The sequence below is a fragment of the Penicillium arizonense genome, assembly GCF_001773325.1.
Source record: "Penicillium arizonense strain CBS 141311 chromosome Unknown PENARI_contig007, whole genome shotgun sequence".
In the NCBI taxonomy this organism is placed as follows: Eukaryota; Fungi; Ascomycota; class Eurotiomycetes; order Eurotiales; family Aspergillaceae; genus Penicillium; species Penicillium arizonense.
Window position 1 is genome coordinate 1,109,579 of NW_019173284.1, and position 25,751 is coordinate 1,135,329.

Genomic DNA, 25,751 nt, shown 5'->3' on the forward strand with positions numbered 1-25,751 from the left:
ACACCATCGCTATCATCATGCCTGACACCAATACGTTCATCTCGTCGGAATCTGAATCCGAGTCTGATGGTGGCATGCAGCTTGATCCCCGAGACGATGGCATCGACATCATGAGATATGGAGAAGAAGAACTCGACGAGGGTATGTTCTTTCTTTTCAATTATCTTCTTCGAACTGCTTTCGGTCCCCCTGCCGGTTTGTTTATGCTAGATCCTGATCCCTTCTCTCCCAAATAACAGACCCCCGTTAAGCAGAGCTCCATTCAACTGAATGAACTAACTAACAAACCCAATCAGACTCATTCTCCTTCAATGCCCCAGACCCCATGTCCCTATCCTACGACCAAACAAACACTGTCCAGCATATCGGTCCCGACAACTCAGTTCAAACACCAACAGAGTTCGAACGGGATCTGCGCTCGCGCTCGCATCTTCGTGATGAGAAGCATGCCGCCTTGTCTGTTCTTTTGGATCGGGAGTTACTTGTTACATATGCACTTGCTGCGAGAGAGGTACGTACAAACTTCAATCACCGCCTTCAATTTGATATCCGTCACAGATACCCTTTTCATGTCATCTCCTCACTGTTCCAACCAGGGGAATCAGATTTGAAACCAAAAGTAACAAGGAACCAGACAATCCCCCAAACTCGCCGCCGCTTCCTAGCAAAAATGCTCTGCCCCAACGACCCAGTCAAGGCAGAAGAACTCTACGCTCCACGCATCTACCTCCCCGCCGAAACCCCCGCGGGCGAGGCATCTCTGGTTCGAGGTCGGTTCTATGATATCATCGATAATGATGACTCGGGCTGGCACAATCCCATGGCTAAGCGCGCTTCGAAGGGGTCGCGCTCTGCTTCAGCTTCAGCTTCTCGGTCTGCTTCTGGTAGTGGGAACAATACGCCCAGACGGGTTTCTTCGGTTGTTGGGCTTGCTGCTGGTGGAAATGCTGGCATGCGGTCTTCCCTTGGGGGTCGCGGTGGTGAGGAGGAGGATTTGTGAGGTGGTTAAAAATTCTCCTTTGATATGATCCATGGCTTCTATGATTCTGATTCTGATTCTGATACTGGTATTGATATCTGGTTCTTTTGTGATCTTGTATGTCTTAGCGATATGGCTTTATGTTTATGATTATGATTATGCTCATTCATATGCTCTTGACGTGCATACTTTGGTTTCAAACGGTAACTTTAGAGGAATGCGTGGTCCTGTCTACGATGTGCTCTGAGCCAGAATTCCAATGTGCGATTCTTGGCTAAACACCCATTTTACAAATTCCCACTAAGTTTCGCAGCATCGTCCTCAGTTCCTTGGGATCTTCATCCCGTTACACTCCCTATGTCTTTTCCGCAATAGACCTAGATATCCGGCAGGCGTTCTTCATTGCTGTCCGATTCTCGCCAATCTTTCACGAACTTTTATTAGGCCTCAAATAATCTGTCTCTGTATCCTGCATTTATAAACGATATTGGATATTCTAGTAGGCATCTTTGAAGACTCACTATTCGGCGAGAAATTAGTTCATCCCGTAGGTAGATACTTACATGTATATAGCGAACCCCATGAAGAATAGAATATTGAATGGGTTGGGGTTATTTCTCGGTATATAGGGTGAGGAAGTTAAAGCGAAGAAATACCATACATTTTGTGGAAGAATGGTATGATGCTCTTGGAGAAACAGGGTGGAAGAAGGATGGGAGAGGTGGAGGGAAGAGAGATTCACCGTTTAAGTATTGTTCTCGCTCTACTTTTGTTTCTCCTTGTTAATTCACTTTGGAATATCTTGCTTGATAGCCTTGCCTATTTTCTATTGGCCAAAGAAGAGTTGGGGATTTCTGCTATACCCTGAATAGCTACACTTTCGAGACTCCACTATAGCCATATAACGAAAGATCGAAATGTTGGGTGTCATGTAGAGCTATCATAGGTCTACATGCTGTTTAGCCTGATATCAACCACGAACGAACCAGTGTAGAATGAAACAGGTTGACTATGTATAATTCGCTAAAACTAATAACAAGGTACTGTACAAAGAAGCCAAATCCATGACAGAACCAACCACAGAGAAAGAGGGAGAGAAGTGAGAAATGAAATGGATAATGGATCATGGATAGTAAGGGTAATGGGTATCATGGGGATGAAAGACCAGAAGGAAACATCCTCCAGGCCAGGTAGTTTGTGTTTGTGTTTTTGGGGACTCTCCCTCATTTCTCGAATATCACCTCAGAAGATACCTAGAAAGGTAGGCAAGGTGGCACACTCAGGATAGGACGAGCCTTCATCATCAGACTGCTGAATCATGCTTAAAAGCAGCAGCCACCAAAATCGGAAGGGAGAAGATCCAAGACTTAAAGCAAGTCAGTCACAGAGAATCAAAGCCAAGACGAGCATGTGTGAAGCCCAATGCTACCTACATCTCATCTTCTTCTTTCCTCCGCTGTTCCGAGTGGAACAGACTCTCTGCGTCTCCCACCTGCTTGCGCTCTGAGACCTCACGGCTGCGCATGCGCGCGTAGTGGGCCTGAGCGTTCATCAGTGTCAGTCCTCGAGGCGGTGCGGGTTTGGGTTCCGGTTCATTGTATACGGGGTGCAGGCGGTGCTGGGTGGTGATCCGGACCCGACCGTCTCTCATGACGGGTGATTGTCATTGCAGGGGTTCCGAGCTGGAAGAGAGACGGTTTAGGTGGAGGTAGACGTCGGTTCCGTAGCTGGTTTGATGTTAGAATGATTCAGACGAATTCGTGGAAAAAGACTTACCCCTCCATACTGATCAGCTTCAGATCACCGCCAAAGTACCGGGCGTACAGTCTACTGATCGGTAGACCGTATCCAAATCCAGCCATGGGTGCCTTGAAATCGTTCTTGTCGAAGTCGGGGTCTAAGTTGGGAGTCTGCTCTACCGTTGTGTACATATAAGTCCACACAAGGGGAATGGCCGATCGGGGAATACCACCACCCTCGTCAGAGACCTTGATGGTGATATCTTCTTTGCCTTCGGCAACAATAACCTTGGTCACGGGGAAGTCTTCCTTGTCGGCGCCATGCTGTTCCACGACCGCTCGCAGGGAGTTCTTGAGAGTCTCAAAGAGCATGTGCGAGAGATGGCCCGGGACATACATGAAGTTCAAATCGTCCTTGCACACCAGCTGCACCTTGGGCGCCTCGAAGAGACCATAGTAGTCCTCACAGACGAAGCGGGCATTCTCAATGGCCTCGAGTGCAATATCGCGGACGTTGGTCTTAGTACAGATTATTCCGACATAGTTGGGATGTTTGACGTGTGTTTGTTCCGTGAGTGCAATGTGTTGACCAATCAGCATTCGTATACCGATACGGGACATGTAAAACCGGTCGAGGAATGACTGAATGGTCGAGTCGATCTGCATGCGTTGCCGCACCCGTTTCCACTCCAATATACCCTGTGCGACGGTCGTCACAACTCCGTCGTGACGCCGCTTGATCTGCTGCAAAGTCTTGGCGAATCGTTGGTTGTAGTCGTTGAGTTCCGGGGGCCAGTCTCCGCGGTCATCCGCAGGGAAGAAGTACCGTCGGCCTGCGGAAGGCGCTTTTCCGTTTCCGTTGCAATTGCCCGCAGTCACCGAGGATCGGTATTGTCCGTCGCGCACACTGGGATTCTGAGTTGTTTCTGAGAGGATCTTGGAAGTGCCCATCCGGCCTGGTCGTAGCAGGCGCGTTTTCACTTCTTGAGTCAGAGTCGGGCGGGGTAGAGTAATGATTTCCTAATTCCGTCAATTCATGCACATCGATTGTGAGTACACTGCATACCTCGAACGACTGCGCATACCAGTCCTGGACTTTTTTGATGGACGGCATTTCACTCAGTCCATCCGGGAGCTCGCCCAGATCCTGGACCCGATGTGCGAGCCGGATTGGGAGCTCCTCGGAGAGGAATTGAGAAGCGCGGAACAGAGTGCCTAGACGAGTCAGATGGTGTTTCTGAGGGAAATCTGCAGCACATACCTGTCGAGGGACGGTCACCAAATTGGACCATCTGCCTCAGCGAGACACCGGTTGCGGGGAAGCTAGCATAGTGTCTGATGGTTTCCATCAGCCTTTCTGATGGCTTCCACATAGTGGGCAAATTGGGCCTAATGGCCTGACAAAATGTAGATACGGAGAGTCACCAATAGCCAAAGTTGGGGAGAGAAGAAGAAGAGGTCGCGTGTGAGTAATATCGGGACGTTTTCAACTGCCGAGGTCGACTTCGCTCCGGGGGGGGAGATCCGCTTCCTCCGGATATCGGAGGATGCGTCACAAGACCATACGTGCTGGTATAACCTATCCGATATTCAGATGTTCCATTGTTCTTCTCTACTCTCTCTATTCTCTATTATTGCATCCAATTATATTTCAACTATAGGCAACGATATAGGTAGAGTCACGTGCCGACTGAATTGTAGAAATCATATGACTCCCCATTCCCCGGATCTCCCCTTTGTCCGAGATGAAGTCATCGTCTATCTGTACCCTGACTAAGCTTTCCACTAAAGCGTCCACAGGTATAGTTTGACTTGTTTGCAAAAATAGTAGTTTTCATCCTGATTGGCCATCTACACTTACCTACAGGGTGGGGGGTTCATAAATGTGTATACAGTGCAATGAAGTATTGGACAGTCTCTACACGAAAGCCTCACAAGTATACTACTTCATGCGTTGTTTTCACCCCAATTTGGCCTCTCTTTTTTCACCTCCTTTTTGAAGGAAGTTCTGAATGTCGGACCAGCGTCTTCAGGAGGAAGATGTTTAGACGATCGGTGGCCGGAACCGGCATGGCCACTAGATCATTCATGGCAGTGTACCCAGGAGGGCGAGGTAACATTTTGGAGAATTCGGTTTGTTTTCAAAGGGCTTGGGGGGATTGAAAAATGGAAGGTGACTGTGGAGGGTGATCGTGATTTGAAAAAGTTGAGTCAGAGGAAGGAATCGTCATGTTGACAGGTAGTTAACCTTGGAATCCCGGACGTATAAACGACAGGTGCAGCCTGGTCAACCAAAGCGAACCCTAAATCACCACAGGGGAGAACTACAGAGCTGCTTCTCATAATCAAATAAAAGTATCGATGTAGCCAACGAGAGTGTCCATTTGTAATGCCATGATAGCCCTGGAGTCGCGAACTTCAAGACAAGCTTAGAACACATCTTAAAAACCAGGTTAAACACGGCGAAATCATGATAATACGATCAACATGAAAGCGAAATGGAAGCGAAATGGACAGCTCCCACTGTTCTCTTCTAATCTAGTACAGCCTTTTTCAAAATAGACATGAGAAACTGTGGGCGTATATAACATCCAACCCGAAGTATAGCCGGTTCCCCGGATGAAGTCATAGTCTAGAAGGTACACTGACTAAGCAGACAGCTAAAACGCGATATCAGAACCTCCCGAGTACCTGGTCAACCCGTACTTTTGTACTTTTGTCATATCGCTCAAGTCAAGATCTTTTCTAAGTTCCCCGTAGATTGCCGGCCATATGTCTTCATAAACATGCGGGAGACCGTTATTCGCCCTTACCCACCAGCTCCGCTTTCTGGAGACTCGAGATTCCCTTTTCGAGCTCATGCTGTTGACGTGCAATTACTGCCTCTGACTGGCTCGTCGTGATTGCGCCCCTCTCTTTTGTGTGCGTTGGCAATCATCCAATTTCCTCAAAAAAATAAGAGAGAAAAAAAAAGCCCCAATAAACAACCCTAACCGCGATCAAGAGGCCAATCCCATCCCAATCCCAATCCCAATCTCTCCCTCTTTCTTTCTTTCCATATATCATACCTAAATACACACACATACTCCGCTAGAACCCTCCGAAAAAAAGACAAATCTAACACTCCCATACCCTCCGCCCTCCACAACATGTCTCGCCGGCGAACATCACACAGCGAGATGAACGAGGCCCTCGCCTATCCCTTCATGCAGTCAAACGGCCACCCACAACACCAGCACCAGCATCAACCTCAACCTCACCTCCCTCCCCCGTCCCCCCCTCGCCGCGGCCCCATCGAAGGTCCCAATGGCCGTCGCCTCATCCGCCGCGTCACCTGGCGCTCCTCAACCTACAAACTCATGGCCTCGCTGTGGGTGCTCGCCGTCCTCTACATCGTCTGGCTGGTCCGTGACCTCTTCTACCTCCCCGTCCCGCCTGCCGAGTCTGCCCCGCCTCAACGCGAGTAGCTTGAGCTGTCTCCCAACGGTGTCTGCTTGGGTTGGTCGGGCCTGCTGGGTTTAGTGGGGGGAGGGGAGAAGGGGGGCTTGGTGGGGGGTCCTGGTTGGCATGTCATGTTTGCTTTCCTTGTCCCCTGTCCCCTGTCCCCTCTTGCTCCTGATCATGCCGGCCTCGTGACCGGCCTTTTTTTCTATATTGGGATATACTGCATACTTGGGGGGAATTGTTCCGCTACGCCCGAGCGGCGGATTCCTGGCTTTGAGCGCATCCTGCTCCCTCTTGGGGTTTGTCGGGTCGGAGGCGCTTACAGGCGCTCCGCTTCTTTTTTACCATCCCACTCGCATTTTCCCGTGTATTGCCGGGCCTGTCTCCGGAGATTTTTCGGTGATAAGAATTGCCATTGAGGCCAGATTGACGGATCCTCTTCGCTGCCGGGTCTTGCCTCGGTCCGCGTGACCTTCTATATTCCTTAGAGATGGGATGAGGTCTGTATCTCTGGCTTGTTGGGCATGCAGATACCCAAGTGGCGCCTAAGAGCTATGCAGCGTGGGTGCTGTTGTGCATTTTGCCTGCGTGTCTTGTCCGTTCTTTTTCTGCATTCTCTTCTGCATTTACGCTTATGTCTCTGTTTCTTTGTTTCTTTGTTTCTATTTCTTTCTTTTTCAGCACGATTGCATGTTCTCAGCGTTTGATTAGTTCTCAGTGTCAGGTTAACCGCCTGATCATACATTCCATGTCTATTTTCCTTTGTTTGGGCGGCTCCATCTCTTACTGCATATCATACAGGCAAAAGCGGGTTTTAGAATGTGTTCACTTTGCTCATATGTTCCTTAATCAAAAATGAATATATGATATCACATCTATAACGCACATCGCATATCGCACATCGCACATCTCTTTTCTCACGCCACAGATGTGCGCGGGGCATCGGGGAAGTAGGGAAGTGGGGCAAGAAATGTGACATGCCCGATGCTATTCAACTTTTCATTTTGGCAATATACATAACTCCCTCTATATTCATTTTCCTTCTTTTTATCGTAAATCTGGACTTGAAGCCTAGTTCCATGCTTAAACGTGCAGAGCAGAGGTCTCGCCCTTGGCAATGACAGCGGCGTAGGGCTTGATGGCGGCAGCCACCTCGGTAGTGGTGAACTTCTCAACCTGCTGGGGAGCACGGCCAACAAAGGTGCTGGCGTCGAGGAGGGTCTCGAGCTCGGGAATGATGGGGTTGAAGAAGGCGGTGCGGCGGATACGCTCGATGAGGTCGTTGTCCTTACCCTGCTTCTTGACGTTGTCGGCAGCCTGGTGGGAGAGAACACCTGTATTGAATTAGCTTGGAGATTCAGTGAGTGAGTGTAGAGAACTTACGGATCTCCTCGTGGGCGTCCTGGCGGGAGAGACCCTTGGCAACACAGGCCATGATGATGTTCTCACTAATATAATGTTAGCAGTTGATTGTCAATTCAAAGCTGGGCACTTACGTGGCCATGAAGGGGAGCTCGTCGTTGACATGGCGCTTGATGACCTCGGGGTAGACCACGAATCCGGAGGTGACGTTGTCTAGAGAAATTAGTCATAATCCACAACGTATACTCAAAGTAAAACTCACTCAGGAGAATGAGACAGGCATCAGCGGACAGGTAGAGTTCGGGAATGCTGATACGGCGAATGGCACTGTCATCCTAGTAAAAGTCAATACGATGTTCCACCCAAAGCGATGGTGTACTCACGAGAGATCGCTCGAACCACTGAGCGGAGTAGGTGTCCAGACCATCCTTGGGGAGGTTCTGCAGGTGACGTCCGAGCGAGCACAGACGCTCCGAGCGCATAGGGTTACGCTTGTAGGCCTGCGAATAATCAGCCACAAACCTTAACCACACGAAACAGGAATCTTACCATGGCACTGCTGCCAATCTGGTCCTTCTCGAAAGGCTCCTCAACTTCCTTGAGCATGGCAAGATGACGAATGTCAATACCGATGCGCTCGCAGGTAGCACCGAAAGAGCCCAAAGCGTTGCCGACATCAACATCGATCTTGCGGGAGTATGTCTGACTGGAGATGATGAAGGCAGAGCTGAAGCCGGCCTTCTCGGTGACGAGCTCGTCGAGTCTCTCGACCTTGGCGTGGTCACTGTTGAAGATCTGGAGGAAAGAAGCCTGAGTACCGGTGGTACCCTTGACACCACGGAAGCGCAGGTCGTCACGAGCTCTCTCGAGGTTGCGCAGGTCCATCAGCAGATCCTGGATCCAGAGACAAGCACGCTTGCCGACAGTGACAAGCTGGGCGGGTTGACCGTGAGTGAAACCCAGGCAAGGCAGGTCCTTGTACTGCTGAGCGAACTGGGATAGCTTGTCGACGACAACGGCTAGCTTGGGAATGAGGATGTCGAGACCATCGCGGAGCAGGATCAGATCGGCATTATCGGTGCAGTAGCACGAGGTGGCACCCCAGTGGATGATACCGGCGGCAGCAGGGGCGACCTGTCCAAAGGCGTGGACGTGGGCCATGACGTCGTGTCTCCGGCGCTTCTCCTCCTCGGCGGCAACTGCGAACTCGTCATCCTGGATGACCTCGTGAGCCTTCATCTGATCGAGGGCCTCTTGGGTAATGGGAAGGCCAAGCTCTGTAGCCAATTCAGTCAATTTGGATGCTCTCTTCAACATATCCGATGTCGGCCATGTTTCGATATTCTCCCGTACCTTTCTGGGCCTCAGCGAGCCAGGTCCAAAGCTGTCTCCAAGTGGAGAAACGCTTGCGAGGAGAAAAGAGATACTTCATCTCAGTGCCTATCAATTGACTGTGATTAGTATCTATACGTTTTCCGGGGTTGCCCCTCTATGAGGGGTATGGTTCGACTTACTCGCATAACGCGAGTTGAGGGGGGTCTGGTAGACATCGTTGCTTCCGGACATTCCGTCGGTATTGTCTGAAGACTCAAAAAGACAAATTGAGTTACAGGATGGACGAACAGACAATGACAAGGCAATGTGCGAGCAGGAAATTTTGCCGCAGCCCGATTAGCGGGGCTTATCAGTCACGTTATCAAGATCTACATACATCACGTGATATATAGTTCGAGAATTTGGCATTATGGTATTAACTTGTATAATCTGCTCGTTATGTGATCAAGACAGCTGTGCTAGTTGCACAGACAGGCTGGCCTTGTCGTACTTGATGTACTTGCCACGACCCTTGTCGATTTCGACATAGCGATCGTAAAAGCGCGCATACAAAGGCTCGAGAACAGTCTGTAGCTCCCGAGTCAGCACAGTGCGCACCTCACGCTCCATGTGAAGGTTCTTGTGCCGAGACAACATGTCGTCGAAGCTTGCATTGAAGGATTTGAACTTTTCCTTGATCGCATCCCTGTCCTTGGACGACAGACTCTTGACAATGGCACTTGAATCCGTCGCGCCTCCAGAACTAGCTCGTGCTCCGGACCTGGAGGTGTACTGAACATCGAGGAGGTACTGGGAAGTTTCCTTCCATGCATCAAGGTAAGTGGATGTTGCACGTTTGCGGAACGTGTCGATCCTGGCGATGCTGTCAGGCGCGCCCAGGTAACGTGCCAGTTCCGGGCTCTGTCGGATGGATCGGTCGACAATGCAGAAAACGTTAGACAAGAACACACCAAGTGCAGCCTTGGATCGGTGGAATGCCCGACCACGAGCTTCTAAAGAGGTCATCAAGGCCTCGATCATGTCCAGAATGAAATGTGAAAGAAGGGTGCCGCTATCCGGACCCACATCCAAAGGAGCGCTTCCCCCGGCATTGGACTTGGTACGCCAATTCCCGTCTCCCAAGGATGTTAGAATAGACGCCAATGGGCCTGAATAGCCAGTCAGTGTGGCTAATGAACTCATCACTTCCTCCACGAGTGGCACAGATCCGCCGTCTGGCGGAAGTGGTGTGGTAGCAGCTTTGCGCTTCGTTTCCTCGAGCAATTCAGAGAGTGACGATTTCGCAGTGTCGCGGACAGGTCGCAGGGCCTCAATCAAAAGGCTTTTGAGCTCTGCAGACTTGGTGTCAATGCGATAGGACATTGCTGTCACAATTTCAATAATCTCAAATGCGAGAAAGCAATCTGTCATCAGATTGGCCTTGATGTACTGATTGAGCTCACGCAATGTTTTGGAGTATTCACCCATGGCCGAGAGGAAGGTGGCCTGCAAAGCCAGACCTTGTTGGTCTCCAGTGAATATCTCAGTGATAATTTTGTGCTCTGTTGTGATGAAGCCCTCCAACGCATTGGAATAGATGCCGATACCATTGGTGCCTTGTCTGTACGGGCCATCGGTCGGTCGGCGTTTAACAGTATTGAGGGAAGCAATAGAGAGATTCTGCAGGCTGTTCTTGATATAGGGTCCCCGTACCTCCGCGTATACCTTCAGCGCGGGGTTCTCCCCCTTGCCGCGCTGTGGTCCATAAACGGATGCGGAACCGACCGCCGAGCACAGAGGCGCTAAATGAGAGATTGTTTCTTCAGGGATGGATGGGAAAGGTAGATCTGAAAGAAATTTGTATTAGTTTTGGTCTCAGTCGGTTGGGCGGCATGGGTACCTTTGGTCAGATAATGTAGGGGTTCAATGGGAGTAGAGTGCTGATTCAACTCCACCCGTAGCATCTCCTGGAGCTTGGCACTACCGGTGTTCAGAAGTGCATTGAAGTCGGAAATCGCATTCTGGTTGGAGCGCAGGTTTGTCGTGTTGAGGTCGACCAGCGCCTTTTCAACACGTTTCATTGCCGACAGATAATGCGTGAGGCCGGAACTCTGTGGTCTAGGGGAGAGTCAGTAAACCACAGTTACAGACAGAAAATAGAGCCATATACCCTGCACGGATGATGCCATCTTCTCGGTTCTTCGCATCGAGGGGTTGGCGCAGGCGATCGATCGCATCATTGACCTTGTCAATGTTGCTGTTTGTAATTTGCAGGGATTGAGTGTTGCTGTAGATAGGGCCAATGGCTTCCTTCACGACTTTCCCGCCTGTCTCTAGACGCACCATAGACCCTTGGATCTTCTTTGTGAGGCGGTTGAGCTTCTCGAGGTTGGCGTACAACACCTCGACCTCTGCGCTCTCCTCAGCGTAGGCAGTATTCCGAGCCACCATAGTAACAGTTCAATCAAAGCAATCAAAGACCATGCCCGAGACGGTCATGTCTAGGGTGAGTGTAGGTATGAAGTGTCCCTCCGACCTCCGATGATAAGCTCCCCAGACTGTTTGGCACGCTAGTCCCAAAGCAGCCCGGCCCGTGATGCCGGATCACGTGCATAGAGCTTGAAAGTTGGCACTTTTAGACATTCAACAGTCCAATTGACGTGATGGAAACTTTTGTTTGATCATATGAATATTGTAGATCGGATCTCCTTTTACCAGCTACCAACAGACTACAGTGGCATGGCATGATGTGGTAGCAAATCTGTTGAGCGATTACGTCATGCTTAATCGCCAGGTCCCGATTCGTGCAGTGGCTTGGAAAAGTAGGCAGGGTTAGCTCTTTACCTTTTCTTACTCTCAAGGGACCTGCATGCTGCATGCCTCTTCCATTCGACCTTCTCATCTCATGACAATGGGTGCTGCGAGGGTAACTGGACTTAAATGGACGGTTCCCCCGGCCGCCCTAGCTGCATATACTGTGGCGGAATGGTCTCACCCCAGAGCGAAAGCGCGCTTCAGCACCTCTAAATCGCAAGTTACGGATGATTCTAAGTCCAATGCACCTTCACGTCTCCCAGATCAAGAGAAGGACTATGGCTCCATCTGGAATAACATTGTGCACAAGCTGGATGGCGTCAAGCATACTGTTGGCTCTGCTGAATGGGTAGACGTGGGCAGCATTACCAACATGATTATCCCGGACTGGGCAAGGATCATCCCAGCTACTGTACATAAGCTCCAGCGAGAGCTCTCTCTATCTCCTGGCTCATTGGCGGATGATATCTGGAAGGAGGCGCAAGACCCGGATATCAATCCTGAAATTCTGCTCGATGCTAAGGTACGCGTGAGCGGTGAGCTCTGTGATGAGGAGCAAATGTTCAGGCGCCATCGGCAAAAGAGAGTCGTGAAGGCATTGGCATCATACCTCGGCATTGCCGAGGAGGATATCCATCCTGACGATGTCCCAGTCATTGCCATGTGTGGCTCTGGAGGTGGTCTGCGCGCACTTGTTGCGGGTACTGGCTCGTATCTGGCAGCGCAGGAAGCAGGGCTGTGGGACTGTGTCACCTACACTGCCGGTGTCAGCGGCAGCTGCTGGCTGCAGACTCTGTACCACTCGTCCATCGCGCATCGGGACTTCAACAAGCTGGTTGATCACTTGAAGAATCGGCTTGGTGTTCATATTGCATTCCCGCCTGCAGCCCTTAACCTGCTGACAACTGCCCCGACAAACAAATTCCTTCTCAGCGGTTTTGTGGAAAAGTTGAAAGGCGACCCTGGAGCGGATTTCGGACTGGTGGATATCTACGGATTGCTCCTCGCAGCGAGACTATTGGTTCCAAGAGGAGAGCTTGGGGTTTCAGATCGGGATTTCAAACTGTCCAACCAAAGAGTCAATTTAATGGATGGGGCCCATCCGCTTCCTATATACACAGCAGTCCGCCATGAGATCCCTGTTCTCGAGGATGAAAATACCAAGGGTCAAAAGAAGCCCACACCCGAACAGCTGATGAGGAAATCACGAAACGAAGCATGGTTCCAGTGGTTCGAGTTTACTCCTTATGAATTTTTCTGTGAAGAACTCAATGCCGGCATTCCTACCTGGGCACTCGGTCGCCACTTCTACGCAGGTCGCTCTGAGGTTACTTCTGAATATCTCCCTATTCCAGAGTTGAGAATTCCCGGGCTGATGGGGGTCTGGGGCAGCGCTTTCTGTGCGACTTTGTCCCATTATTACAAAGAGATCCGACCACTGGTCAAGGGTCTTGCTGGCTTTGGTGGTGTCGATTCCCTCATCCAGGGCAAGAACCAAGATCTGATCAGAGTGCACCCCATTGATCCTGCGGGCATACCAAATTATGTGATGGGCATGAAAGATCAACTCCCCGATTCCTGTCCAGAGTCTATCTTCCGAAACCACCACTTGCGTCTTATGGACGCAGGCATGAGCAACAACCTCCCGATCTACCCGCTTATTCGACCCGGACGTGATGTCGATGTCATTATTGCATTTGATGCATCTGCAGACATCAAACAAGAGAATTGGCTTTCTGTCGTGGATGGATACGCCAGACAGCGTGGTATCAAAGGCTGGCCAGTCGGCGCCGGCTGGCCCAAAGCGAACTCAAGCATCGAGGATGCTGAAAACGCCCTGCGCGAACCCCAAAATATCACCGACGTCCAAGCAACCAAAAAACTGAACAAAGCCAAAAGTAATGACCCGAGCAAGTCACTCTCTGGCCAAAATTCCAGCGCCAGTACGGACCTAGGGTACTGCAACGTCTGGGTCGGTACCACAGAAGAGCGCACCTCAAACGAGGAACCTCCACCATCGAAACGACTCTTCGATCCGCCCCATAGCGAAGACCACTCAGAATCGGACTTTCACCTCATGCGCCCAGACGCCGGTATCGCTGTGGTCTACTTCCCTTTTCTTCCAAACCCGGACGCACCAGACGTCCCAACCAAGCCTCAAACTCGTCCCCGTGCAGCAGCCCACTCTATGAGACAGGATGCCTCCCAGACCAAAGACCCTGAAAAGCCGCTAGCTCCTCACCCCAATTCGATTGATCCCGAGGTTGATGATTTCTTGTCTACGTGGAACTTCGTCTACACGCCTGAGCAGATTGATGCCGTTGTTGGTCTTGCCAGGGCCAACTTCTCTCAAGGTGAGGAGCAGACCCGTCGTGTTGTCCGTGCTGTTTACGAGCGGAAGAAGTCCGATCGTTTGAATAAGGAGGCGCAAGAGCATCGGAAGAAGATGGAGGGCTTTGTTCCTCTGTAATTGTGATGTTTGACGGTCGATCGACACATCGATCCAATGCTGTCTGTCGCTGCAAGGTAGCACGAGATGACGCATTTCCCATCTCTCCATTTTACGGACCCAACTAAATAGAATTAGCTACATCTAGATCTCATGTTTCAGCGTCTCATGTATTTCCATTTGTGTACAGTACAGAGTAAGACGAACTGTGATCATAGCATAATCAATGCAATATTTCAATTCCAATACACAGTCATGATCATAATGGTATATCGTATATCCAAAAATGCAATGCAAATGCACATATACAATGCTGGCAGTTACTATACTATTTATCCTTATCCTCCCCATTCTTCCCAAGATTCGTCTTCACCCCTTCCAACCCTACATCGTCCTCAGTACTCTTCTTCGCCTTCACCTTTCTCCCTTCTTCATCTGTAGTAAATCCCATCTCATCCTCACTCCCAGCAAGACTCACATCTTTACTCTCATCCCCCTGTTTTCTCAACCCAAGTTCCTTCTCAAGCGCATGCGCCATTCCCTTCGCCTTCGCCGACACACCAGCCGAATAACTGTTTACCGATGAACTCTCCGACGAATCCTTTTTCTCATCTTTATCCGCATGCCCACGCCAATCAGCAGGCTCACTCTCGGGAATTGGATCCCCAGGCTTGGGCTCGCTGATCGGCCTCCCTTCCACCGAAGCAGTCGTATCGACGCTCTTCCCTTTGCCCTCGCCGGTGGCACTGACACTGAGGCCCACTGATTCGGGTGGGGGATACCGCCATACAACCTTGAGCTTGTCAAGTGCGCGAATCCCCTTTCTCGCGCTGCCCTTGATCCCATCCATGGCGCCCCATTCTGTCTCGAAGACGCCTGAGTCGTGGTCTGCGCCGCCTTCGAAGTACGCGTTGAACCAGACATGTGCGATGGATGTTACCATTGCGAAGCCTGTGTAGGAGGCTTTGCTGCGTCGTTCGAAGTCGATATTCACATCTGAGTTTGGGACTATGACTGGTTTGTTGGGTCGGAAGATTACGGCGGGCAGGCGTTGCCCTGGTGCTCCTGCGCCTGTGCTTGTTCCCGAGACGTCGGATTGTGACCCCGAGGCTGTAGGCGACCAAGTAGCAGCCGACGGAAGTGGTTTCCCAGTTGGTAAATCCAACTTCTTGTCACTGCCACCCTCCGACTCAGGTTCAGGCGCAGAATCACAGTCTTCAACAACAGTGCGCTCACTCCGATGGAACAAATGCACACACTTGATCTTCTTCCCTTCATTCTCATACCCCTCCACAGCAACCTTCACCCCGTCCCTCAACCCCCAGATATGAACCTCAAGGATCTCAACAGGCCGCTCAACATACTGTTTCCCCATCTGGTTCGTCCACCGATCCACATAGCCAACATAACGCAATTGACTCGGGATGCTAACACCATGCCCGAATCCCACGCGCATCCGCCGCTCCGTAAATCGCAGCAGGGCATCCTCCTTCTTCCACCCTTCCTGACTGATAAGGTATGAACAAGCGACCGTTCCGCTGCGCCCCTTGCCGGCTTTGCAATGTACCACAGCGACTCGCTGCCCCTGTCCCTTTTCGTTTTCCTTGTTCTCATCTTTGTTATCGCGAAGGTGCTGAAGCCAGTTTCGCATACTGCCCATTATATTCGGGATCAGCGCGAAGGGTGGTGGGTGGTGGTCTGGCCAGGGGAAGTGGTGGATTCGATCGTAGACTTCGCTGTCTGGGTATCCTGTGCCTTCGGCGCGGAACTCCCAGATACACCAATTTTTGCCATGTTTGCTGTCGAGGAAGGTTACTAGAGCGTCTAGTGGGTTGCGGTATGCGCGCTGTGGGTATGTTGCTGAGGGGCCGGAGGTTGCGATCACTGCGTGGGTCAGCTATGGTTTTTGGGGTTGGTTGTGGGTGCGGTTGGAGAGTGTATATATACCGCTGTCGGTTACATAGCAGAGATCCAGTCCTGCTTCTGGGTGTTGGAGTCTTGGACCTGCGACTATTTGGCGGAGGATTGATGACTGGGTTGGTTAGTATTGGTGTCCCCGATGGAGTGAAGCTTGGCCTTACCATTGGGGGGTAGCTCGTAGCGAGCAATATTCAGGACTTGGACATGGAATTGTATGGGTCTTTGGAGAGCAGCTTATATGCAAAGAATGTAGAATGTTTACGGAGGCAGAGTCGCGTGAGGCGTGGCGATGATGTCACTCCGGATATCAAGATAGTTATCAAGTAACTTATCAGGTACAATCAAGTATACAAGTACCATGTAGTATAGAAAATAGTATAGATCAGTCAATTTCTTCAGGAATCATAAGTACAAGAAATATTCCAATATATCCAAATCTAAAGGCGCCCAACGCCAGACATTAAGGAGCGACATGCCGGCGTGCGCCAGACTCAAGCAAGAGTCCATTACATTAAAAACACCAGTTCCCAAGGGACTCAATTCCCTCAAACGATACATAGGGACCAAAAAGACAGAAGAGCAACTGTTTACGCAACACCATACTCCTCAGTAGGCTTCATAGTAAAGTTGAACGGCTTGTGGTCAACCACCGTCACATTCTTCGCGCCCTCCTGGTACCAAGTCGCGAGATCATGGTGCTCAGCATCGAGATAGGTAGTCCAGCGGTGGGTAACGTCAACGGTCCAGAGAGGGTTACCCGACGGCACGACAGTCGTAGTGATGTTCTTGTCGTCGCAGTAGACCTTCTTGTTCTCGGCCCCTTTGCAGTGGGTACTGAATTTGGGGGTGTAGTTGTTGCCGTTGCCGGTGATGTTGAAGTCGTAGTAGCAACCTCCGGACGAACAGCCCAGTTTGAAGTTTGACACGTTCCAGGCGATTTCTTGAGTGATTGTGTTGCTGTTGGCTAGGTTGTTGGTGGCGGGGAGGGCAGTGGCAAGGCCGAGGAAGGGGAGGAGGTTTGTGAGTTGCATTATGAATTATTGACGTAAGGATGGATATGTTCAATGATATACAGAGAGTACAATTGAGGGTGAGAGTTGACAGGAATTGGGAGAGAGGTCGGGGGTTATATAGTTGGAGTGCAGGGTTCATTTCTCCCCTTGGTCTTTGGAAACCCACTCTGCCGATCACTTACATGTAGGGGATTCCTCGTTAAGTTAACGTTATAACGTTACTCTGGAATATACGGAGTCTTAGGAACTGCTTTGAGTTCTCGATAAATTGCATCTTTGACTCTTGGTATCGGTCGCCGTTTGATCCTCCTTCCAAGGTCTTACTATCCGACTTCTGTGCCCTGATCGTCAGTGAAAGCGCGTTTCAGATGAACGGAGCCTATTTATAGCCGGGTCCACAGGGATGTGGTTCAAGGCTTCAGGATTTTACACAGCAAAGAGGCAAAAGCAAAGAAACAGGGAAGTACATGTAAACGTGCCAAGTTCGGGCAATTGGCCCAATGTGTTGTACAGAAGTTGATATATATACATACCGACCGAGGGGACTCTTTGCCCCTGGACCTCAGGAATGCAGAAGGAAGCTTGGCTGCATATTTCAGGCAACATGCCGTCGACTTGTGATTGAAACATGAGAGCTTCCCCTGTGGTTTCACTCCAGAGATCCATTTTCAGGACTTTCAGGATGGCCTTCTTCCTTATTTCGCGCAATAGCCATTAACCGGCGTTTCCTCTTGCGGCGTTCTTTGTTCCACGCGATCCGTTCGTCGTGCGACATATTCATGCGACGAACCGCTGGGTGGATAGGTTTCCCCGACTCCTCCAGTTCCTTCCATTCCTCCTTCTGTTGCTGAATCTCCTCGTCGAGCTTCTGCACGTCTTCTCTGATTGAAGGGTGATACTGCAGTCGCATTGCAAATTCATCCACTGATCCACTGCAGATCTCGAGGATTTCCTTTTGTGTTTCCTGGCTGACCTTGGCGTCCCGCTTGATCAGGTCTTGGAAGTACATGAAGCCGGAGCGGAAGTTGCCAGCGTCCAGGCACATGAGGATGATAGACTCAAAGGTAATTGCGTTCGGTACAACCCCGAGCGACGCCATCTCTTTTACTAGGAACATGCCTGATTGGCGGTTCTTCGCCGTTCGGCACATTCGAATCAGCGCGTTGTAGACTCGGACATCCGCCCCCTCGGGACATAAGGTGTAGAGCTCTTTGTAGAAGCCCACGCCATCGTCGACCACCGATGGGTCCTCATGGGCATCGTGTTCGCAGAGGTCGACGACGGCACGAACACATTCGATGGGAATGGATCGTTTTTCATTCTTCAGCCGCTTGAGCATCTGCCAGGCCTCCCGGCGATCGGTTTTATTTTCGATCATGTATGCAAGGACGGCCGCGGTCGAGGAGTCTGCAAGCGGGGTTCCGGATTCATGCATGGCGCAGAGTGCTTCAAACGCAGCTGGGAGGTCTCCAGCTGACACATGCGCCTCGACAAGATGCTCATGTTGCCCGCGACCAAGTTTAATATTGTTCTGATCGAGGTAGCGGGACACTGAGCTTGAAAGTTCCGTGTCGCCAACCTTGGATGCCACCTTAAGAACGTTATCGCAGACTTCAGCCGGTGGATGCATGTAGTCCAGTTCAACCATGCGCCGCCACACGAAGCGAACGGTAGGATGATGGAGAGCTTCGCTCGCCGTGGTCAGGACATGTGCCCAAAGAGAATTGCTCATGTCATGGCCTTGGTCGACTCGAGCGCGCATCAAGTCGAATACCTCATGGAACTCTTGATGGTCGCAAAGCGTGTAAATAATCATACCATGTAGCCAATTCTCCACAAATATATCCTTTCGCTCCATCAGCGCAGCTTGCTCAAGCGCAAGCTCGATCTGGTTCTCGCGGAGAAGACCGGCCACCACGAAATGCCACCCGGCCGGACTCAACGTAAGCCACCGGTCTCGAAGCTTGCAGAGGATTTCCTGTCGTAGTAAATAGTCCGGATGTACAGCGAGGACCTGTGAAAATTCAATGGTAAGCTTCAATTCACAATTCACGCCGTGCGAAACTGTCACCTACCTGCAATGCACCATGAAGCGTACCCGAGTCCGCTGTAATCCCGTTCTCCTCCATCTCCTCCAGTAGTCCACGCACTATCTCTGGTGATCCCCGCTCGCAGTCTGTATTGGCGAGGATCAATGCTTTATAGTGGCGAGCTGTTGGCCGGATATGACGATCCCGAATGAGCAGCCGCAGCACTTGTGTTGTGTGTCGAAGGTTCGGTTGTTTATCTGCCATGTATTGTAACAGCGCCTCTAGCGCATGATCTGGCTTGTTGAGGAGGTCATCCTGCACCTTATGGTATGTTCGGGGATGCCAACTTTTCCGTGGTCGCATGTGTTCGCGCCGGGTTTTCTGGCTGGGCCAAGTACCATCTTGCTCGGGATTCCCGTTTGAGTTCAGGTCTCGGGGTGTTTGGGAGTTATTATAGTCTGGGTATTGGGTCGGATTGGGGTTGTTGCCGAATGTGTTGCTGTAGCACCGTCTTGAAGTCGAATTCACGATGGAGATCGGGGGTAACCGCGATATCCTCAAGTCTCGGCTGTGTTTGTGAAATATTGTTGAGCGACAGGTAGTGGTAAACGATGGACACAGGGAATACCATAGTCCATCGAGAACCAGCGCTCGCCGTGACATGTTGGCTCGCATCTACTGAGTTGGACTGTTGAACTCCGCGGATTTGATCTCGACTTGATATCACGTGACATCCCACAATCCTCGTGCCGGGAATATTTGCTTGACAGTTTACAGGAAAAGAGAGCTCAAGTCCGGGTTTTTAGTTGTAACATTTCTAGGTGTAAATCGAAGTGACCCAGATCCCGTGAAAATACAGAGCCCGATACGCCACGGCCATGCTCGATAATGTTCCACCGGATCTTCCGAGCGACCTTACCACCGTCTCCTCCGGGGGTATCTCGTTTGACTTCTTCTTAAATCATGCAGGCTTGTCTCTTAGTTGCCTCGACCCCGACCGCGACCACGTCCACCACGACCACCACCGCGGCCGCGGCCACGCTCACCGTCTCTCCCGTGACCGCCGCGACGGTTTTGTGGTTGGTTCTGTTGCTGTTCCTTGACGATATCGACAATTTCCTCGGGGACTCGTAGGTATTTGATCTGGGTGACTGTCAGTATATGGAATGGCAAAATGGGGTGATTCACCACATACGTTGTTGCCTCGGATGTAGACTTCAGGTAATCTGAAGAAGCGGTCGCCTTCCGGGCTTGTCTGTACCACCTCGCGGAGAATCAGGTTCATGAAGTTGTCGCAGGTGACCAGGTGGCCGTTGAGGGTTTCGCCGTTCTTCAGCTCCACCAGCATGGGGTGGCCTTGGGCGGCCGTAAGCAGGCCGAGGGGAAGCTGTATAATATAGTGTCAGAATATATCCAGAGGGGGTTCTGAGGTACTAGAGCCTACCATCTTGGAATGCGATCGACGAAGTGGGTGAAAGTGGGAGATTTAAAGGATAGCGCACGATTTCAGAAAAGCGCGGTGTGCAGATCCACAGTCGAATATGGATTCAGTAATTGAACTAGGGCCCAGTGAAGGGCTCCGTTGGTGTATTTGGAGATGTTAAGTGTAGCAATGGATTCAATCAAGCTCCATGAGATGCGATGGAGGTGGCCGGAAAAAGAGAAGCGCCGAGCCCAATCTGGCTCAGGTTGACTGCTATCTACCGCTGTCTTTTTTATATCTCTGCGTATCCACATACTATCAGCGATTACTTCAATCAACGATTACTTCTGAGATATTTGGTTACTTTCAAGTTCATTGAGACATTAGTAGGAAATCAGATTTCTCATTTCATCATTCCAAGCCATTGGGATAATAATTAATAGTAGAACACGTAGAAAGAGCTGCTCATGGCGAGTCTAAACTTTTGGCCGCTTGGCAAGCCCAGCCCCATCCTCCTCCTCATCTTCATCGTCCATGACCGTGAGCTTACGCTTGACACGTTTGTCGCGGCTTCCAGTAGGAGCTCCAACCTCTCGCAGGTCTTCCCACTCTCCCTCGGAGCCCTCCCCATCTTCTCCCGCACCACCCTCTGACATCCGAGCCTCGAGCGCATCCAATGTGATTTCATATCCCTCTTCCACGTTTTGGACTGTAGCATCGAGTTTCTCCACCCGGTCAAGAAGCTCCAATTCGTTCAGGAGTTCTTTGTGCTTCTTATAGAGACGCTGCTTGGTGAGCATGCGCCACCAGTAGTACCGACGGTCATTTTCGTCAGTAGCCTTGTACTTTTTGATCAAAAGCCGGGCGAGGTTCGTGCCACCAGCCAGGCGGTGGCTCTTAGGAATCTGGCCCAGCAGATACATTTCCAGGATGTGTGCGAACTGGGTGGTTTCAATCTTGAACGATGTACGAATATCTTGGAGAACCTTGGTAGGGATCAGTGCGGAAGTAGGGACCACGCGCGGGCGTTTCTTTTGCGAATACGATCCATGCGGATCAGGGTTGAGGTTGACGTTGTGCTTCAGGAACTCTGGTTGCAGCAGAGTGTAATCAGCTGTGTCCCGTAGTGCGTCAAATTGTTCATTGGGGTCTTCGACGGTCAATTCCACTACGGTCGGGTCTGCGATGCAGGCGGCGTGGATTGTGGTGTATAGTTGGTTGCCGTGACCGGAGCGGCTGTGCGAAGGGAGAATGAGGAACTGCGCAATGCGAATCCGGGAGGGAAGCTCGGAGACTTTGACTTCGGGTAGTGGAAAGTCACCGTTCTTGACTGTGGGCGCCTCCGAGAGATCCCGCTGGTAACGCCAATAGCGGTATGTTGTGGCATATCCAACGATGGAGTATGACGAGGCCGTCGGTGTTGGAGGTGTCACCTTCTCATATCTGCATTATTGATTAGCCTGGGTTATAAAGCCAGCAAGCAGAAGGAATACCCACACGAAGTAGACAGTCCACCGCTCGAGCGTCCATTCTGGGTCATCAGTCTCCAGAGGGGTTCCGGCCTCAATGAAAAGAGAGACGAGGACCTGGACTCGATCCAGAAGTTTGCGCACTTCCGGGTCTGCAAGTGGTCCAGCCCAAACCTCATATTTCCTGTCTCCAATATCGTATCCAATAACAAACTCGCCCGGGGGCTTGAAGTCCTTGGCATTTGGGTCGTCCTGGACGGCTTTCTCGTAGTCTTGAAGATTGCCGAATGCCTCTGCGCAATAAAGCTTAGCTTATGTCGCTGATATGGGATAAAATTTCGGACTCACCTTCCTGAACAAAAGGCTTCAATGTATCGAGAAGGTTGAGAGCCTGTGTATCGCCGATCGGCTTGAACTTCTCATCGTAGGAAATGTGACAGTGAGGCCGCAGATCATGAGCGGCAAAGCGCAAACGGATAATTAGCCCCTTGTAGCCAAAGATCTGTTCATCATCGCCAAATATAGGATATGTGAATTGAGGGTGGAAGGTCGACAGTGTCTTGGGCTTCTTTTCGCCCGGTTGAACAACGGTGATATGGACCGCATCGTTGGCGTCGCATGACCCTGCATCGAAGATCAATTAGTACTCATTGATTGCTGGCGCATCTTGATGCGACTTACATCCAGCTTCGCTCGCCATTTTGACTGTATGGATTTGAGATGCCAAGGTCAAATTGTTGAAGAGAGAGCAAAAGCGCGCGTTACCCGCGTCAGGTCCGCCGCGTCATTAAATCACGGCCTAATCCGGACTAGCGTCTGGTTTCATACTCTTAGTATCGCCAGATTCACTGTCTAAGTTATTCATCTGAACTATTAGCTATAATTACATATACCTCTGTTGCCACCGCTCCTGGTCCATTTTCCATTACCAATGGGTCTTCTTTAGCTGTGGTATCATTTCAATGGCTCGCTGGATCCCCATGATACGCCCTATTCGCTCAAGAGTGCTAATTACCCATCCATGAACTTAATCCGGTACCCCAGCTGTACCGCCAGCGACAGACAACGGGAAAAGCAGCATGAAGATACCGTTGAGTGGTGGCACATGTGACGGGTATTCAACAACAGTGCCGCGCCGGGAGAGAGCCTCCTGGCTTGCAGCTCCGGCGCAGATGCCAATTGCCGCGCAAGAAATCGTGTCCAATGCTTGCTGTCGTTGAGAAAAGTCATCTGCCGTGGGCCACCTCATGCTCGAAATTTGGCTTAAGATTAGCTCGTTAACCAGCAGCCATCCCCAGCGAAAGTGGTTGAAAACTCTTGAAACCCATAAGTCTCTGTGGACATGATATTGACCATAAAAGGTATACTGGCGATCATCTGACTCATCTGAAATTTCGTGATGATGGACCATGTTTCTGGAAGAGCGGTCTCCCATTCTCGAAGCTCGGCCTCAAACAAATATGCTGAGGTGACCACTGTTCGTGGGTCGTGGTCTTTTTCCCGCAGAGATACATCGAACTTCATGGATCTTATCAATATGTGACAAGCTTGACAGCTGGGATAATCTCCAGTGGTGCAGATGCTATGAGTTCTGGTGACCAGTTTAACAAATCTGGGGGAATATTTCTTCTCGGCAGGAAATATTTGACGATTGATGCAAAGTAGAATTGCAATTGTGCACGATGGTCCAAAGTCGTCATTGCCCGTTTGAACGTTGATTGTCTGAGCAACGCAGAAGCACCGTCTAGATGCACTGTCCAGCGATCTATTTGGTTTGGGGAGCAACTGACCATCTGCGCGAGTTAGTGATTGGACTGGAAAAGTAATCGCATTGCGGTCATCATGCCTTACCTCGTATAAGCTCAACATCACATCATGTGAAAGGTACTGTCTGGATTTGCCTGGGAAGGGTTACCCACTGCCTTCTGGAAAGCACTGATGACCGTAGCATGTTTCTCTCTCGATAATGTTCGCAGTGCTTTATCACGATTGACATTGGACATGGCAGCAAGGCCCACCGAGATGACGGCATCTCGAGCCGACTGATCAAACTTCGTTGCCCTAAAATAATGGGAAGGCTGTAGTGCATGTGGGGAACCATCAGGTCTGGCAACTTTCGGTGTCACAAAACGATTAATAAAGAACTTCAGCCCTTGTTCCTCCACAGGGGAGGAGAGCGAGATGACAATGCGTGGAGGAGCTAGAAGCAACTGATCCGCTCTTCTACATAGTACAGTATCTGTCGGAACACGCTCGGATCGTGGGATAGGGCTTGATATATCAGACTCTAAAGCTGCCGTATCCTCCAGCTTTCGACGAGCCACTGTTTTGGCTTTCGCCTCTGCGCTCCGTCGAGCTGTTTTGTCGTTCTCATTGCGGAACATCAGAGATGGGAGGTCTTGATAGCCGCCGCAGTCTTTGTTGGCTCGCTTGCATTGCGAGCATATAGGAACCAGCCGGTCACACTAGACCACGTTAGTTTGCGATCAAGTATGAGGCTGAGCTACCAGTACCTTGATTCGTCTTTGCCGACAGCTCGAACAGCCTTTGCTTGGGTTACCATGAAAAGGCATCGCTATGCGAGCGTGTCATCTTTCAGGTCTAAATAGGAAAGGAATTCGTAGACTAGATGGCCGTGTGGGACACTTAAGCTCCGGGGGCTGAATCCACTTCATCGCCTATTGGCCAGGATGATTCGCTGATTGATGCTTGGCATGGCCTAATTGGGTAATTGCTTCATCGTTTAGTTCGCGGGACGAAAGTGGCGGGCTTTTGTGGGAACCTGGAAATTACGAAATCCGACAAGTAACTGAGTCCTGTACAGTATAACCGGACTTCGGGCACTTCAATGCCGATTTTGCTGTTTTATAAAGGTGGGACCCCTGCACTGATGTACTCACAGCACTTCAGAGTCATTTACTTCAATGTCGTTGATCAACAGGGCTACGAGGGAGAACCACTCTCATTATCATTACAATCCATCTTTGGCTGTTTCAATTGTTGCAGCCGTCCTCTATGCCATTGCGTTTATGTTGACATTGGTCCAATGGATTCAATACAAAGCCTGGGTTTGGAGCGTCATGGTGGTGGCAGCTGCAAGTATGTATATTCGGACTCTTTTACTTCTTCAGGTCTCACTTATACTAGTGGAAGCTGTTGGCTACATTGCCCGCTGTGTTTCTGTCCAGAACGTAACTGATAGATCGGTCTACGCCCTTCAACTCTGCCTTGTCATCCTCGCTCCGGTTCTCATGGCCGCATGTTGCTATATCCTGTTTAGTCGTAGTCTGATTCTTATAGTCCCCCAAGAGGCGCGCACTCTACGACTGTGTTGTGTCCCTCCCCGATGGATCACACCGATCTTTGTTGGATTTGATATCATCGCTCTGCTTCTCCAGCTTATTGGTGCCGTGATGATTTCTTCGGTCGATTCCACGGATATAGATGCACAGGACAAGCTTGATAGAGGAACGCACATTGCACAGGCTGGCGTCATTATCCAGCTAGCGGCTTTTGGCTTGTTTGCCGTGGCTGCTGTCCGCTTCAACTTTACTTCGAAACGATTTGCAAAGTCGCTCAGTGAGCGATACGAGGACCTTGGGGAGAAGGAGTATATCATTGATGGCATTGCCAAGAATAAGCATTGGCCTGCTTTGTTGCGAGTGGTTAATCTCACCACAATTCTGATTCTTGTGAGTTTTCCACTTTGATTCCTTTTCATTGCTTATTCTTATCAGGTTCGATCTGTTTATCGACTGGTGGAATTTACGGAGGGCAATACTGGCTACCTGAATA

At 50.5% G+C, this 25,751-nt stretch overlaps 10 protein-coding genes across 10 annotated transcripts; 4 read left to right on the forward strand and 6 right to left on the reverse strand.

Annotated features, from left to right (window-relative positions):
* Window positions 1-17: 17 nt before the first annotated feature.
* Window positions 18-1,000, forward strand: PENARI_c007G02484 (uncharacterized protein; the record flags this gene model as incomplete). The annotated part of the gene is made up of 3 exons (XM_022630791.1): window positions 18-141; window positions 297-511; window positions 635-1,000. 3 exons carry the CDS (start codon window positions 18-20, stop codon window positions 998-1,000), a joined length of 705 nt encoding a protein of 234 aa, XP_022489264.1.
* Window positions 1,001-2,221: 1,221 nt separating this feature from the next.
* Window positions 2,222-4,091, reverse strand: PENARI_c007G01599 (PDK/BCKDK family protein kinase; the record flags this gene model as incomplete). Its single annotated transcript, XM_022630751.1, has 6 exons — window positions 2,222-2,345; window positions 2,413-2,519; window positions 2,694-2,706; window positions 2,756-3,738; window positions 3,785-3,933; window positions 3,980-4,091. 6 exons carry the CDS (start codon window positions 4,089-4,091, stop codon window positions 2,222-2,224), a joined length of 1,488 nt encoding a protein of 495 aa, XP_022489410.1.
* Window positions 4,092-5,867: 1,776 nt separating this feature from the next.
* PENARI_c007G08164 (uncharacterized protein) lies at window positions 5,868-6,185 on the forward strand (the record flags this gene model as incomplete). Its single annotated transcript, XM_022631056.1, has 1 exon — window positions 5,868-6,185. One exon carries the CDS (start codon window positions 5,868-5,870, stop codon window positions 6,183-6,185), a length of 318 nt encoding a protein of 105 aa, XP_022489061.1.
* Window positions 6,186-7,245: 1,060 nt separating this feature from the next.
* Window positions 7,246-9,090, reverse strand: ade13 (adenylosuccinase ADE13; the record flags this gene model as incomplete). The annotated part of the gene is made up of 8 exons (XM_022631074.1): window positions 7,246-7,496; window positions 7,546-7,610; window positions 7,659-7,737; window positions 7,787-7,859; window positions 7,908-8,024; window positions 8,074-8,801; window positions 8,878-8,964; window positions 9,039-9,090. The coding sequence occupies 8 exons, from the start codon at window positions 9,088-9,090 to the stop codon at window positions 7,246-7,248; spliced, it is 1,452 nt and encodes a 483-aa protein (XP_022489444.1).
* A 213-nt stretch (window positions 9,091-9,303) lies between these two features.
* PENARI_c007G03153 (EXO70 family protein) lies at window positions 9,304-11,289 on the reverse strand (the record flags this gene model as incomplete). Its single annotated transcript, XM_022630827.1, has 3 exons — window positions 9,304-10,685; window positions 10,739-10,956; window positions 11,009-11,289. The coding sequence occupies 3 exons, from the start codon at window positions 11,287-11,289 to the stop codon at window positions 9,304-9,306; spliced, it is 1,881 nt and encodes a 626-aa protein (XP_022489369.1).
* A 460-nt stretch (window positions 11,290-11,749) lies between these two features.
* On the forward strand, window positions 11,750-14,122 carry PENARI_c007G11920 (putative phospholipase A2 (PlaA); the record flags this gene model as incomplete). The annotated part of the gene is made up of 1 exon (XM_022631239.1): window positions 11,750-14,122. One exon carries the CDS (start codon window positions 11,750-11,752, stop codon window positions 14,120-14,122), a length of 2,373 nt encoding a protein of 790 aa, XP_022489275.1.
* Window positions 14,123-16,608: 2,486 nt separating this feature from the next.
* Window positions 16,609-17,052, reverse strand: PENARI_c007G02046 (uncharacterized protein; the record flags this gene model as incomplete). The annotated part of the gene is made up of 1 exon (XM_022630766.1): window positions 16,609-17,052. One exon carries the CDS (start codon window positions 17,050-17,052, stop codon window positions 16,609-16,611), a length of 444 nt encoding a protein of 147 aa, XP_022488931.1.
* Window positions 17,053-17,683: 631 nt separating this feature from the next.
* PENARI_c007G08824 (pentatricopeptide repeat protein) lies at window positions 17,684-19,727 on the reverse strand (the record flags this gene model as incomplete). The annotated part of the gene is made up of 2 exons (XM_022631082.1): window positions 17,684-19,048; window positions 19,110-19,727. 2 exons carry the CDS (start codon window positions 19,725-19,727, stop codon window positions 17,684-17,686), a joined length of 1,983 nt encoding a protein of 660 aa, XP_022489036.1.
* A 1,236-nt stretch (window positions 19,728-20,963) lies between these two features.
* On the reverse strand, window positions 20,964-22,656 carry hat1 (histone acetyltransferase catalytic subunit HAT1; the record flags this gene model as incomplete). Its single annotated transcript, XM_022630831.1, has 4 exons — window positions 20,964-21,930; window positions 21,985-22,249; window positions 22,305-22,580; window positions 22,638-22,656. The coding sequence occupies 4 exons, from the start codon at window positions 22,654-22,656 to the stop codon at window positions 20,964-20,966; spliced, it is 1,527 nt and encodes a 508-aa protein (XP_022489278.1).
* Window positions 22,657-24,880: 2,224 nt separating this feature from the next.
* Window positions 24,881-25,666, forward strand: PENARI_c007G04955 (uncharacterized protein; the record flags this gene model as incomplete). Its single annotated transcript, XM_022630922.1, has 1 exon — window positions 24,881-25,666. The coding sequence occupies one exon, from the start codon at window positions 24,881-24,883 to the stop codon at window positions 25,664-25,666; it is 786 nt and encodes a 261-aa protein (XP_022489156.1).
* Between the last annotated feature and the right edge of the window lie 85 nt (window positions 25,667-25,751).